The 15,436-nt window shown below is 39.6% G+C and overlaps 1 protein-coding gene across 3 annotated transcripts in view; it reads left to right on the top strand.

Annotated features, from left to right (window-relative positions):
- Positions 1-14,889, top strand: part of ogdha (oxoglutarate dehydrogenase a) — a 30,081-nt gene extending 15,192 nt beyond the window's left edge. For 2 of the 3 annotated variants that reach the window (XM_073867627.1, XM_073867626.1), the window contains exons 5-23: positions 4,634-4,749; positions 4,998-5,152; positions 6,984-7,130; positions 7,214-7,302; positions 7,399-7,580; positions 7,734-7,862; positions 7,942-8,121; positions 8,206-8,358; positions 8,440-8,542; positions 8,629-8,757; positions 10,204-10,354; positions 10,445-10,572; positions 10,678-10,851; positions 11,460-11,536; positions 12,288-12,413; positions 12,499-12,571; positions 13,895-14,058; positions 14,138-14,292; positions 14,533-14,889. In XM_073867627.1, coding sequence (XP_073723728.1) covers positions 4,634-4,749; positions 4,998-5,152; positions 6,984-7,130; positions 7,214-7,302; positions 7,399-7,580; positions 7,734-7,862; positions 7,942-8,121; positions 8,206-8,358; positions 8,440-8,542; positions 8,629-8,757; positions 10,204-10,354; positions 10,445-10,572; positions 10,678-10,851; positions 11,460-11,536; positions 12,288-12,413; positions 12,499-12,571; positions 13,895-14,058; positions 14,138-14,292; positions 14,533-14,653 — 2,552 coding nt within the window. In that variant the 3' untranslated portion in view covers positions 14,654-14,889. Of the gene's footprint in view, positions 1-343; positions 395-4,633; positions 4,750-4,997; positions 5,153-6,983; positions 7,131-7,213; positions 7,303-7,398; positions 7,581-7,733; positions 7,863-7,941; positions 8,122-8,205; positions 8,359-8,439; positions 8,543-8,628; positions 8,758-10,203; positions 10,355-10,444; positions 10,573-10,677; positions 10,852-11,459; positions 11,537-12,287; positions 12,414-12,498; positions 12,572-13,894; positions 14,059-14,137; positions 14,293-14,532 lie in introns of all 3 variants that reach the window. The other variant, XM_073867625.1, reaches the window with a different exon arrangement.
- Positions 14,890-15,436: the final 547 nt, after the last annotated feature.

The following is a 15,436-nucleotide window of genomic DNA, read 5'->3' on the forward strand; positions in this document are numbered from 1 at the left end:
CTACTGCGATCCGGCACACCACTAGCATTACGTTATAAAATAGCATATTCCAAAACCTATGTTTTGACAGACTGTCTTTAATATAATCTGTTTTTACAATAACACATTTTTTTGAGATTTCTTAGTTCATGGCCCCCTTAAATTTGTGATTTTGCATGTTAGTTTTGCTATTTGTATGATGGGGTTGTAGGGGAACCTAGCAAAGTTATTTAAGTGACTGTTAACCTTCAGTTGTTTATAATAGTCTGGATTTGCTGAAATGTAATATTGCTGGATTTGCTGATACTTGACAAATTGATTAAAAATACAGAAACGTAAATCTGTTTTGTACCTTGCTTTACAGAGACTGAATTTCACTTTGCTGAAATTTCTCACACCTGTAATTGGGAAAAGGGTAATTCATATGCTCTAAAGCTATACATAAAAAACAGTAACGCTGCTTACGAAATGCCTACTTCCATACTATATAGTAGGTGCACTACTTCACCTACTATATAGTATGGAAGTATGCGGTTTCAGACACAGCGTAAGAGTGATTTGGTGGCTGTTTTTGCATAGCATCGTGGTAGCAGCAAAAAGAGATTCAGATTTTCAATGCCTGTGACATGAAACAAAAATCTGTTTGGTATGCTGGCGTTATTGTGAATGGCTCAACAACACTACACATTCATATTATTCTTATATTTCTGTGATTTACACACAACAATGACATTAAAGGAAAAATCCAGGCTATTTTACACATGATGTGTATGCACCACTTCTGTGCCATTTTAACACCTCTTAGAAAGATTATGCAAAAGCTGTTTGGAAAAAAAGTTGTCTAAATCATATACATTATTACTGGGTCTTCTTTTTAGGTAACCGGGTTTAGTGTTTTTAGCTGGTCTTAAAACCTTCAAGTCATTATGGGGCGGTTTCCCAGACAGGGATTAGACTAGTCCTAGCCTAAAATAAATGTAAGAGCTGTCCAAACTGAAACAACTTGCAATGACATATCTTAAAATACATCAGTGCCCTTTCTTTTGCCTCAAAATGCACACAAGTAATGTTTTTAGTAAGGCATGTTTGTTAAACTAGCTATATTTCATAATTAAACTAAGGCCTAGTCCTGGCTTAAGATCCCTGTCCGGGAAACCACCCCAATGCGTTTAACCTACAAGGGGTTGCTGTAATCCAGTTAAAATAGACACATTTACACATTCGCACACATAAATGTGTCCCTTTAATAGGATGCTCACACATACATTTGTGATCAGTTGTTGTCAGTTAAGCACGCTTGTGTTTTGTTTTCGGGGAGGTTGTGTTTGGTATGCGGTGCTTTTTGAAGGCTTTGAAGCAAGAGGGCAGCAGTTGATAAAGTCTCCGTGTTTGCATTGGGTGTTATTGAAATATCCTTCGCCACACACACACACACACACTTCTCAATATCTACATGCTCACACAAACTCTTAGAAACAAAAAACATCCTTCTTTACTCAGCCTCTGTCTCTCTATTTCTCTCTCTTTTGCCCTTCTCTCATGTATGCACAGTAACTTTTTCTAGGCATTTCCTTAACTAGTTCAATCTCTAACACACTCGCTCACGTGCCTTGAGGTGCATGGCTGCCTTTTTTGCACTACTGCTAAACCTCCACAGAAAGGTCAAATGTCATGTATACTGACCTTACAGTATCACTCTACTGCCCTAAAGCATGACAGGAAGGGTTTTTGTAGCTTGTTTGCCTTTTCCTAGGGACTGTATCAGAATCAATTAAATGAATGCTCATTTCATCTGTTCATTTGTGAATGTGAATTCAAAGACTAAACTTATGCCTGTCCGTTAACGCGCATCTTGTTGTCTTTATATTGACAGATAGTGCTGCAGTGGGATGTACAGTATTAGAAGTGTCGTAGTGTTACATTGAAAGCTGTTTGGTTTGGCATTGCTGTGAATGATTTGTGATAGCTTTTTTTTGGTACATTAACATTTCAGTGTGAAACTTTTTAATTACTTAAATTTAATTCAAACAAAATCCAGATAATTTACTCATCCCCATGTCATCCAAAATGTTGATGTCTTTCTTTGTTCAGTCGAGAAGAAATTATGTTTTTTGAGGAAAATTTTGATGGACTTTAATGGACCCCAACACTTAGCAGTTTTAATTCAGTTTAAAATTGCAGTTTCAAAGGACTCTAAATGATCTTAAACGTGGCATAAGGGTCTTATCTAGCGAAACGATTGTCATTTTTGGCAAGAAAAAAATGCAATTTAAAACCACAACTTCTCGTCTTCCTCCGGTCCTGTGACGCACCAACGCGACCTCACGTAATGCACTTTTTGACCACGGCTTCTCGTCTTCCTCCGGTCCTGTGGCGCACCAGCGCGACCTCACGTAATACGTCATGACATCAAGAGGTCACAGATGACGTATGCGAAACTACGCCTCAGTGTTTACAAGTGTGGAGAAAGAGGACCGTTCTGACGTTGTTGTATGTGGAATGATACTAATTAATGTCTTTGTGTCAGTTTATTGTTTAAAATGGTCCGCAAATGTGGGTTTCATATATCTAACACGTGACCTTTCCACTGCACTATGCAATTGCGTGGGGTCGCGCTGGCTCGTCGCGGGACCGGAGATGGACGAGAGGTTGTTGTTTAAAAGTGCATGTTTTTTATTTTTCTTGCCAAAATGACGGTTGTTTCGCTGGATGGGACTCTTGTGCCTCGTTTGGGATCGTTTGGAGTCCTTTGAAACTGCAATTTTAAACTGCATTGGAACTGTGGAGTGTTGGGGTCCATTAAAGTCCATTGAAATTAGAAAAATCCTGAAATGTTTTCCTCGGGGGACAGGGTTTCTTCTCGACCGGGCAGGGAGGGGCATCGGCATTTTGGATGACATGGGGATGAGTAAATTATCTGGATTTTGTTTTAAGAAAATAAACTAATCCTTTAAGTAGTTGGGAAGGATTCACACCGTGATGTTGATGTACCAGGGAGGGGTTGTTGTGGATCATTCACAGCAATGCTGAATTGAACCGTTTTTGATGTAACACTATGACTCCACAAAATCTAAATTTGTCTGAAGCTGAATAAATAAGCTTTCCATTGATAGGACAATAGGTGAGATACAAATAAGCTTATTTAAAAATCAAAGTCTGAGAATCAAAAAATCTAAATATTGAGAAAATCACCTTTAAAGCAACACTAAAGAATTTTTGCTTTTTGCTCGCCCTACAAGTTGGAAGCGGAATTGTCCATTACCACTGTCGTGAATAATTTAGCCTACTGCAGCAAAGCTGGCTCTGATTGGATTGTAGGTCTGCCGTAAAGCAAGTTTTTGTAGTTTTCACTCGAACTACAGGACCGCGACCCGACGGTTGGAAACTTCTTTAGTGCGGTTTTGGCCGATAGAGGGCTGCAAAGCGAATGTGAAAGTGCCGTTCACCCTGTTTCGAGTGGATGAAACTTTTTTGAAACATTATTTTAAGGTAAAAAAAAACTCTTTAGTGTTGCTTTAAAGGCGTCGAAATGAAATCCTTAGCAACACATTTTACTTTTGATAAATAATATTTTGATATATTTAGGTAGGAAATGATCTTCACTTAATATCCAAAAGTTTTTTTAAATATACCCGTGCGAGTTATGTCTGGTTTTGCGTTGCAGGGTCACATATGGCTTAAAAAAACGCAAAGTTCAAACAAGACAAAGGTTTAATAATTTGTAAATCTCATATGTGTAAATACTTGAATATTTAATTATGCAGATTTATATAGATTTTTTTTATTTAAAAAATATTAAACTGTACCTGTCAAGATTACAGCCACATTACCTGGATGAGCCTGTGTTATTAGTTTCAGGCAGTGTAATAAAAAGAAACTATTAGATCATCTTCTTATAAATATAATCAAACACCTAAAATATATGAATGATATAATTACCAGTTTTCGCAGTATATGTAAATTGTGGACAGTATAACTTTTTGAACATTAAATCAGCAGACATTTGACCACCACAGCTCCACATTACAGCGTTTATGTCATGAATGTCTGTTAGCAGTCAAAAACTGTCCATTATTAGACCACTGAATAAGGTGTTTACTGTCCAGTCTATAACTCCAGGATGTATTATATGCAACAAATGAAACTTAAATGATTAACATTAAAATAGTGACATACTTGATGTTAAATAAGTTTGTTTTTCCTTTTTTTATTTCAACCCCCAAATTTCCCACCCCTCTCTACTGCTTATATCTACGAAACTCTCTCCCTCGCTCGCTCTTTTGTTGACCTTTTTCCATCGGTGTACTAACCCATGCATGATTTTCAACGTTGTTGTCTTCATGTTATGATCGTTTTATGAATGACGAATGACATCCCCACCATTCATTGACTCTCTGTTCATCATCTCTTTTGCTCACATATGCTTGTGTTTTGTTCTCTTTCCCATTTTTTTATTGCTTTACATTCATGAATCACTTTCATCTCTCATTCATTTGTTTTCATTAACTCTTTATCTGCCATGGCATCTATGCTGGTCATCTGTTCTGTGTGTCTTTTCTGTTGACCCCCTTGTCCTCCTCTCTCTTTCTCCACCCACCCCTTCTCTCTCTCTCTCTGTGGGTTGGGTTGGACGTGATCCGTAATTGGCTGTCAGGTTTCTACGGACTGGATGAGTCGGATCTGGATAAAGTTTTCCGCTTGCCCACCACCACCTTTATCGGGGGCAATGAGAGCGCTCTTCCCCTGAGAGAGATCATCCGCCGACTGGAGGTGAGCAAGGACCGCACAGAACGATTCACAAAGTTCAATTAAATGACTCAAAATCTTTTGACATTTGGATTTCTTGTGACCATAACATCAAAACAAGATTTTTGATGGTCTTGGTTTTTTTCTTGGTCTTGCTATTCTTGGTAGCTTCACTGACAGTGAAAGTATTTGATGCTGGAGACTTGTCGTGTTATGCATGGTTTGGTCATGATGTCAGAGGAAAGGCTTCTGATGGATGTCTTGTTTCTCAGATGGCTTATTGCCAGCATATAGGTGTTGAGTTTATGTTCATCAATGATCTGGACCAGTGCCAGTGGATCAGACAGAAGTTTGAGAAGCCTGGAGTTATGCAGTTCAGCTCTGAAGAAAAGAGGACACTGTTGGCCCGCATGGTCCGCTCCACCAGGTACACACACACACACACACACACACACACACACTTATAGACAAATACAAACACTAAAGCCACATGAAGAACATAAGATAACTCTTCCAATGCTACAAGTAATTAATTTTATATATAAAATAGAGATAAACACATTGACACAACAATATATTCAACCAAAACCAAGAAAGCTTTTAAAAACGGCACCTTTTCATCTCCGTTGAATACCTTTGTTATTACTGGTTGGGGGACGAGCAGTTTAAAATTTCTTATAAATGCATGTGCAACATTTTACTTTCACTTGTGAATTATCGGCAATTTTTTGAATGAGATGCTTCTGTTAAATTGCTTATGAATGCGCAGCCGTGAACCTTTAACTTTTACTTGTGAATACGCGGCAGTGCACTTGAAGTGACCTGGAGCGCGCTGGTACTTCTGACATGTCCGAATGGAAGCCCACCTGTCCCAAGCTTTAGTGCCGCAGTTTGGACTTTTCTTCATTTCAGTGGCTGCCTAAATGCTGGGTTCATTATTATTCTTAGTAAAAAAACAAAACCGTGACAAACTCGATTACATTAAAAAAATATGTGGTTTCCACCGGTCTTCGAAATCCTTGAAAGTTTGTGAATCTGGGGGAAAAATTTCAAGGCCCTGGGAAGTTTTTTAAAATAAACATAGATACAGGTCATTGAAAGTGCTTGAATCTATTTTATGCAAGAAGTTTTCTGGAAAAATCCATATTATTCCTGTGTAGTGTAGGATAATATCATAAAAATTCTAGACTTTTTAAGCACACATGCTGAACTGTTCGCTTTAAATGCTTATATCTTCTGTATGCGAATTGTGATTCACACAAAAATGCTTTTTTGCATAGTTGTGTTTGACACATGAAAACGTCTCGGGTTACGTATGTAATGTAACTGTTGTTACCTGAGAAGGGAACGAGACGCTGCGTCTCCCTTGCCTTACTTCCTGCATCCCTGTAACGCCGTCTTTGGCAATATTTCAGATAGCGATATACTTCCTGGCTCCCGCGTCACCCTGTCTTTGTCGTTAAGCCTCACCATTGGTTGAATTTGATATACACATTCAGACGCACTTACCCCTGGAGGTGTCCCCAAAGTGTCACCACAGTGACGCAGCGCGAGTTCCCTCAAAAGGAACAATGTATCTTAAAAGGTAACACGATGTAACCTTGCTCTCACTTGAAATGTGTCCCCACATTAAGTTCTTGAATTTGAGGGAAATGGACCTGGAAAGTCCTTGAAAGGTCCTTGAATTTAAAGTTAACTAAGGTGTGGGAACCCTGAAAATAACAAAACTAATAAGATTCTTTAGCTGTCTTGATAGTTTGTATTTATTGCCATCTACTGGCCTGTTGAGCATATAAACAGCATTCTTAGTAGTCTTCACGCATATGTGACCTTCACGACATGTAAGCTTACATTTAAAGCCGTGTTAGATGATCCTCACACGACTGGAGTATAAGGTCTGATTGGGTTAAAACATTTTTTGGGTTTTATTATTAATAGATTATCACCATGTTTAAAAACAACTCAACTCTGATTTTCACCTGAACCTTTGGCATGAGTATCCTCATACTAACTAAATAGAGAACAATGTGTAAAAATTAAAGGGGTTAAGTCCTGTGATTTGCATTATACAATGGGTGTACCCCAAGGATCAGTACAAGGTCCCTTACTATTTAGTTTGTATATTAATGATCTCCCGCAATAGTGTGAAGGGATACAAGTACAAATGTATGCTGATTATTTTTACACATGCCAAAACAGCAGAATTAGCAGCTGAGACGTTATGTCTTAGTTATGTCTTATTTTTTTAATACATTAAGGTTTGAGGAGTTCCTGCAGAGGAAATGGTCATCTGAAAAGCGCTTCGGTCTGGAGGGCTGTGAGAGTTTAATCCCTGCACTCAAAACCATCATTGACAAATCCAGTGCGAACGGAGTAGACACGGTCATCATGGGCATGCCTCACAGGTGATTCATTCATACAGTAGTTACTGTGCAGAGGAACAAGCTGCTATTCGGGCTGATTCATTGAAACAATGTCTATCATACAGAGGGCGACTGAACGTGCTCGCCAATGTCATCCGTAAGGAACTGGAGCAGATCTTCTGCCAGTTTGACTCCAAACTGGAGGCTGCGGATGAGGGATCAGAAACCTGTGTATTGTGTGTCACATTTAAGAGGTGTAACAAAGTATCCTCGTATGAAATCAGCTCAGAGGTGTCTGTGTTTATGTAACAGGGATCAGGAGATGTCAAGTATCACTTGGGGATGTACCACAGGAGGATAAATCGTGTGACTGAAAGGAATATTACTCTCTCGCTGGTCGCCAACCCTTCCCATCTAGAAGCAGTGAACCCTGTGGTACAAGGGAAAACTAAAGCAGAGCAGTTCTACTGCGGAGACACGGATGGCAATCGGGTACGACCATGCATTTACCAACCTGTGTGTGATTTCAGTCATTTTAAAGTAGTCATGATTTTTCATGGCCTATTTTGATTGCATACTTTTTTTTTCTAAGCCAACTTTAATGTGCATAATGAAAGAAAATGTTTATGTGTGTCTTTGTTACAGGTGATGTCCATTTTGCTTCACGGTGACGCTGCTTTTGCAGGTCAGGGCATTGTCTACGAAACTTTCCATTTGACCGATCTGCCTTTCTACACCACACACGGCACTGTGCATGTGGTGGTCAACAACCAGGTACACACACGCAGACCCGCACGTGATTGTTTGTGTTAACACACACACTGCTCGGTGACCTTTAAATCCTTCTTGTCAGATTGGTTTCACAACAGATCCCCGTATGGCCCGATCCTCTCCGTACCCCACCGACGTCGCCCGTGTGGTCAACGCCCCCATATTCCACGTCAATGCAGATGACCCCGAAGCTGTGGTGTACGTATGCAATGTGGCTGCAGAGTGGAGAGCAACCTTTCACAAAGACGTAGTGGTCGACTTGGTGAGCGGTAGTTAGTGATGTGGAACAACTTTGTTTTTACAGTAAGTGGTAATGGAGAATCTGACGCTTATCTTTTTCATTTAGGTGTGTTATCGTCGTAATGGCCACAATGAGATGGACGAGCCCATGTTCACACAGCCGCTGATGTACAAGCAGATTAAGAAGCAGAAAGGAGTTTTACAGAAGTATGCAGAGAAGCTCATCGCTGAAGGCGTTGTCTCGCGACAGGAGTATGAGGTCTGATTGGGTTAAAAAAAATTGTGTTTTATTATCAAATGATTATCACCATGTTTAAAAGCAACCCAACTCTATCCACAGGAGGAGGTCGCCAAGTATGATAAAATCTGCGAGGAAGCTCACGTGCGTTCAAAAGATGAGAAGATCCTCCACATCAAGCACTGGCTGGACTCCCCCTGGCCTGGTGAGCTTTTAAATTATATGATTATATGAAACCTTTCACGGTGTTGGTTTACAGATTTTACAACATAGCTGTTTAATGTTGTTTAGGTTTTTTTACTCTGGATGGCCAGCCCAAGAGCATGAGCTGCCCATCAACGGGCCTTTCAGAGGAGGACCTTACCAACATTGGACAAGTGGCATCGTCGGTACCCGTAGAGGACTTTACTATTCACGGAGGTAAACAATTATGCATGTGTGCGTTTATTTGCTCCACGTGTGTTGATGCATTATGTAAGGGATTATGTATAGGCAGCCGGTTGTTATCACAGAAGCCCCGACAGGGTCTTCTATCACACTGAAGGGTATTTATGTCATAAGTAAGATAAGGAACCTTAAGCATTGATTTGAATTTTTTTTTAACAAATGCACACATTTCGCAAAGAAATAACCTTTTTTGTTTTTTTTTTAAGATAACCACGAAGCATTTCTTCAAATGTCACGAACACACAATTAATAATTTTGAGATATAATGTCATATATTTTATTAAAAGACAAATTTATATTAATTTGTGTGTAATATAAGGGTGTTTTCACACCTAGTTCGTTTGAGCCCTCCAAACGCTCTCAGAGCAGTTCAGGGTATATATGTGAACAAATCAAGTGATCTCAGACCTCCCTAAAAGGACCCAAAAGCGAACCGAACTCAGACCACTACTGGAGGTGGTCTGAGTACGGTTCGCTTTTGGATTCTTTTGTGGTTCGATTTCTTTTTGATATGTGAAATCAATGAGGTCCCGGTGCGTTTCGCCTGTGGTTTTTGACATTGTATCAAAATAAACTGCTGCACAGAAAGCTTGGATCTGAGTTCTTATCAAGTTGTGATGTGAACAAGAAAGGGTCTGAGATCACTTCAGTTCTGAAGAGGACCAAAAAAAGAACTGGGTCCTCTTTTGAGTCCACTATATTGTGAACACCAAAAGGACTGAGGTCACATTCGGCTAGTCCCTTTTCTGGTTCACTTTAAGTGAACTGGGTTTGGTTCTTTTAAAATGAACTATATGTGAAAACACCCTTAAATTGTGCCTGTCAAAATGATTTGCAGGATCCGGGTACCGTGTGTTATTAGTTTTCTGAGAATAATAAACCTGGCCAATAGGGGTGTCAACAATAATCGATTCGGCGATGCATCGCAATGCGCGCATGCCCGATTTAGCATCGATGCCGCAAAGTGCCATAATCGATTATGTCACTGTTTATTTTCTGGCCTCGAGTGGACAATAAAAACGCACCCTTTTCCATGGAAAGCAGACATATGGGCACACTTCGGATTCTACAAAGTTAATGGTAAACTAGACAAGACTTACGCTGTGTGTAAAATTCTCATCTCAGGTATATAATTGTCATAAAGCTGCTAAGCTTCCGTTTTTGTTGAGAATAGTTGCACTTGACTTTACTACTTGACTGATGAAAAATTTGCCTTGTTGTGTACAGTAGAATTCTGATGCATCGCAATGCATCGTAGAATCGAATTGAATTGAATCGTTACCTGGTGAATTGTAATTGAATCGAATTGTGAGGGCAGTGCCATTGCACACCCCTACTGGCCAATTAGAATCAAGCATTCCAACGAGCCGTGTAGTAAGAAACCGTAATGCTTTCATTCCCCCTCTCCCTCATGTACAGGTCTGAGTCGTATTTTGAAAGGTCGTGGTGACATGATCAAAAACAGGACGGTGGACTGGGCTCTGGGAGAGTACATGGCTTTCGGCTCTCTGCTCAAAGAGGGCATCCATGTGCGCCTTAGTGGGCAAGATGTGGAGAGGGGAACCTTCAGGTGCACAACTCTTTCAGCAGTTATCCTCTTTAACTGTAAACATTCAACTTAATAACTGAATGAATAATGAATATTGCTGTCTCTTTGCAGTCACCGTCATCATGTTCTCCACGATCAGAATGTGGATAAAAGGACTTGCATCCCAATGAACCATGTTTCACCTAACCAAGCTCCCTATACGGTCTGCAACAGCTCTTTATCCGAGTATGGAGTATTAGGTATGTAAACACTCACAGTACACGCTGATGTTTCTGTGTATTTAAAATAAAACATAATTTTTTTTAGATGTTATATACTTTTTTTTCTTTGTGTCTTTTCATTAGGTTTTGAATTGGGCTTTGCTATGGCCAGTCCCAATGCCCTGGTTCTGTGGGAAGCCCAGTTTGGAGACTTTCATAACACCGCTCAGTGCATAATAGACCAGTTCATCTGTCCAGGACAAGCTAAATGGGTCCGCCAGAATGGCATTGTCTTACTCTTGCCACATGGCATGGAAGGCATGGTAAGACTATAGTCCCTTTCACACATACAGTCAGAGAGGTTGAAAGATTACCAGTAATTTACCGGTAAGCGCTATGTGTGAACAAAAATAAAGATTACCGGCATTTAGAACGGACAACGTCATACCACGCTGACAGCTTTCGACCAATCAGAACGTTTTGATATGGATGACGGGTTCTGCTTACAGAAGTTTCCACACATACGCTGCTTAAAAGTTGAGCACACCTGAAGTTTACATCCACATTTCTTCACCAAAGTTGTTTAAAACCGCTTACCATCTATTTGCCGAATTGCCGACGTCCTTAGCACACCCTTTGTGAAGTCTAATGTGCAAACAGTACTGTTGTTTAAGACGCATGTTTCGTTTGAAGTCACCTAATGCAATGTTGTTTGGTCATGAGCAACTTTGCGACCGTCACGTTTGCCACAGATGTGAAAACAACAAAATACGGACCGTGGATAATGTAAATTATAACCCACCATTGTTTACAAATACAACACTAAGCTTGCCGCGCGATGCAGGTAACTTACTGGTAAAAAGAATTTTTTCTCTGTATTCATATGTAAGTGTTGATAAATGTCTCTCTATCTCTCTCTCTCTCCTGCATGGGTCCTGAACATTCATCTGCCCGTCCAGAACGCTTCTTACAGATGTGCAATGATGACCCTGATTTTTACCCTGTAAGACTGTCCAAACCCAGCCCAACACTTTCGTTAGCCTAGTGGTTTTCAAAGTTTTCAGTGTGAACCAAAATATCTTTCGAGAGGCATAATAAAGCTACAGTAGCCACCACAGGACAAACACGTCATTGTCTGAGACAGCATGGTAATAAAATGCGCTCTATAGAGCAGTTTGTCCGTTTAGGGCTACTGTAGAAAAATGACAGCGACTTCCATGTAAGGAAACCCACGCTGTATGTAGAAAAAAATGGCTGATTTTAAAGGCTGGGTGGATGATTTTTGAAAAACACTTTGGAGAAGGGAGTTGGGCCGAGTTCCAAAACACACTTGTAGCCAATCAGCAGTAAGGGGCGTGTCTACTAACCGACATCATTGCCTGGGTTGTGTATGTGTGGGGCGGGTCTATCAAAAGAAGGTCCAGATTCTTTTGGGGTAGGGGCGTGTTTGTTTAAGTGATTTCAAATGTCAACATTGGCTTTCAGAGATCGTGCACCCCGCCTTTAAGGTAATAAAAACATGTTTATTGTGTAAGGTTTTTATATGTAAATTATATTCCGACAGCATTGATATTGCACAACATTTTAATCATTCCCACAGGAAATTCCTGCAAATATTTACTTACTACAATGTGCCGGTAGAATTGATATTGAATCCACACAAATTTGTGCCGTTTAATCTTAAAATAGAAGCTAAAGTTTCCTAACTGTTCTAAAACAAACTGATCTATAAGTGCTCTCAATTTCCACCACAGAAAATCACTGAAGACTTTGATGTGCGTCAGCTGTACGACTGTAACTGGATTGTTGTGAACTGTTCAACTCCTGCCAACTATTTCCATGTGCTGAGGCGACAGATCCTGCTACCCTTCAGAAAACCTGTGAGCATCAGAATCTTCAAATTATTATTATTATGATATGAACCTGAATGATTTAGAAAGATAACTGCTTTTGTTTTTTCTTCAGCTTATTATTTTCACCCCCAAATCTCTGCTGCGCCATCCTGAGGCCAAGTCTAACTTTGACCAGATGCTACCAGGTCAGAAACGATATGTGACTGTGATTAGTTAAAACTCAAGGAGGAATTCACTAAATATGGGTGCCACATTATGGCACAGCATGTTTGGTTGCAGGACAAGACAGATGAGGTATGTTTGACTTCATGTGACATCACAAGAACTGACAACAGCATGACATCAAAATACAGCGAGAGTGATTGGGGAGTCAACTGCTTGGTATGCTTTTGAGTCGCTCTTGTGGTATTGATGTCATCCGCATGTCGTTCTCCGTGGCACTGTATGAAGTCAAACACACCTGACATTGGGGCTGTGCAAAAAATCGCTTGTGATTCTCATGCGTGTTTTATCAGTAAAGCCGGTTCTGTCATTAGAAGGAAATGGCCATCACCTGCTTTCAGATGAAGCGGCATTTACTACACAGACCCGTAGTTCACAGAGAAGCTTGGCAAAATCCTCAATTTCTCCTCGATTATGAACCCGATTTTGCCTAACTTCTCTGTGAACTACGGTTTACTGATGAAACGCACATGAGAGTCGCGGGCGATTTTTTGCACAGCCCTAATTGACATCATGATTTTTGAATGACTAAATACAACATTACAACAAAATTACATTTTGGTCGCATAACATCAGTTATATAAACGCAATAGTTTTTTGATGACATTTAGAAAATAACGCTAATGTTTTGCTAATAATTGTGTGTTGGTTTGCACAATTCATGTGCACAGAATGCACATAATGGTTGCTCAAACCTTTAACATGCAGGTGCCATTCATTCATTTATTCGTTGGTTAAAGGGCACATACCATAGATATTTGTCTTTTCCATGTTTAAATAATTGGCTTCCCAGTGCTTTTATCAACCTAGAAAATGTAAATAAGATCAACCCAGTTACTTAGTTTTGGTAAACCATTCTCTGCAAGCATGTGAAAAAATAGGTCATTGAAATTTGGCTCCCCTTGTGATGTCATCTTAATCTGCACTATTCAACCACGCCACCCCCATTTAGTGCAGAGATTAGCTCATTTGCACTTTAAAGGACACACACAAAACAGCATATTTTTGCACACACCTACAAAGTGGCAATTTGAACATGTTATAATAAATGATCTATGTGATGTTTTGAGCTTAAACTTCACATATGTACTCTGGGGACACCAAAGATTTATTTGACATCTTTAAAAAGTCTTGTAAAATGTTCCATTTAATTCTGCCTTTATGTCTATAACAAGACAGAAATGTGTATATATCTCACATTAAGCAAACATGCACCAGATTTAGATTAACTTATTATCACTGTAGTTATTTTGAGAGTTTTAGTTTCTCTATTTGTGTGTTTCTAGGGACTCATTTTCAGCGCGTGATCCCAGATGAAGGAGTTGTGACCCAAAACCCCTCGGAGGTGAAGCGCATTATTTTCTGCACAGGAAAGGTCTATTATGAGCTAACGCGAGAACGCAAAGCACGCAACATGGAGAGCTCTGTGGCTATCACTCGCATCGAGCAGGTACCATTTATTTTACTTTCTTAATAAATTATATATATATATTACTGTAGAAATACTTATTTTCTCTCTCTCGTCCCAGCTCTCTCCTTTCCCTTTTGACCTGGTGAAGGCTGAGACTGAGAAATATCCCAACGCTGACCTGGTCTGGTGTCAAGAAGAGCATAAAAACCAGGGTTACTACGACTACGTCAAACCCCGCATGCGCACTACCATCCAACGTGCCAAGCCTGTCTGGTAAACTTTGCTCTTCTTATATAAACCTGCACTCGTAAAATAAAGGTTCTGTATAAAAACCGTTCTGGTTCCTCAATGAAACATTCATTCATAGGTTCATAGAAGAAACTGGTTCTTCAGATGTTAAAGGCCAAAAATGGTTCTCCAATGGCATCATGAAGGACCTTTTATTTTTAAGTGTGTGATGTTTCAGGTACTCTTTATTTTGACTGATCATCACTCTTGTCTTTTTGTCTGTAGGTATGCCGGCCGTGAATCTGCTGCTGCCCCTGCCACTGGGAACAAAAAGGCCCATCTAATAGAGCTGAAGCGTTTCCTTGACACTGCCTTCAACCTGGACGCCTTCAATGATCACATCTAAATCAAAAACACACAAACACTATTTTCATCAACCAAATACACCAAGACCATTTTATTATAAAAATAAAGAGCGCAGAAAACAGTTATCCTTTGTGTTCATGTACACAAGTTCTCCATTCACTCTCCTGCATGTATATGCAATTTAAATTTAACAGGCTGTTTTGTTCATGTCAAGTCTTTCTCACCATTGTTGCCCAGTTAAACTAAAACACCAAAAATAAACAACACAAAATCCGATACATTTGGTTATTTACTCGTTTTAAATCAGTTTGGCTTACTCTCTCGCAAGGAGATGTGCACAAGCTTCTTTTTTATAGATGGAAAGTAGATTCACTTGAATTTTATGGAAAATGGCACTTTGAATATTCATTGTGTCATCATTACCATGCATGATAACACAGGTTTTGATTTTAAAAGACAAAAACTTTTCCAAAGTTTTTTCAACCAAAGCACAGTTGCAGTCTGGTTCAGAACTTTCTCAAACAGTAAGTTGGTGTGTTGTTTGTTTTATTAAAATGACAGCTGGTAACAGGATTTTCAAGAATGCCAACTTACCTGTCTGAACATGGCACCGTGATAAAGCGCACTTCTTTATCTCTGCTTCATTGTAGGGCTTTCCACAACTTTAATCCCCATTCTCAACATCTGTATGGCTTTAATTTGTATGTTGTTTTTTTCTTTTGTTTTACTTTTATGTGGGCATAATTCCGGATACAGGAAAGTATTGGCACATTTGCAGGGTCTCATAGTGGGAAATATTAAGTTTGTGGTTAAACTGACACTT

Source organism: Misgurnus anguillicaudatus, chromosome 5, assembly GCF_027580225.2.
Source record: "Misgurnus anguillicaudatus chromosome 5, ASM2758022v2, whole genome shotgun sequence".
NCBI classification, from domain to species: domain Eukaryota; kingdom Metazoa; phylum Chordata; class Actinopteri; order Cypriniformes; family Cobitidae; genus Misgurnus; species Misgurnus anguillicaudatus.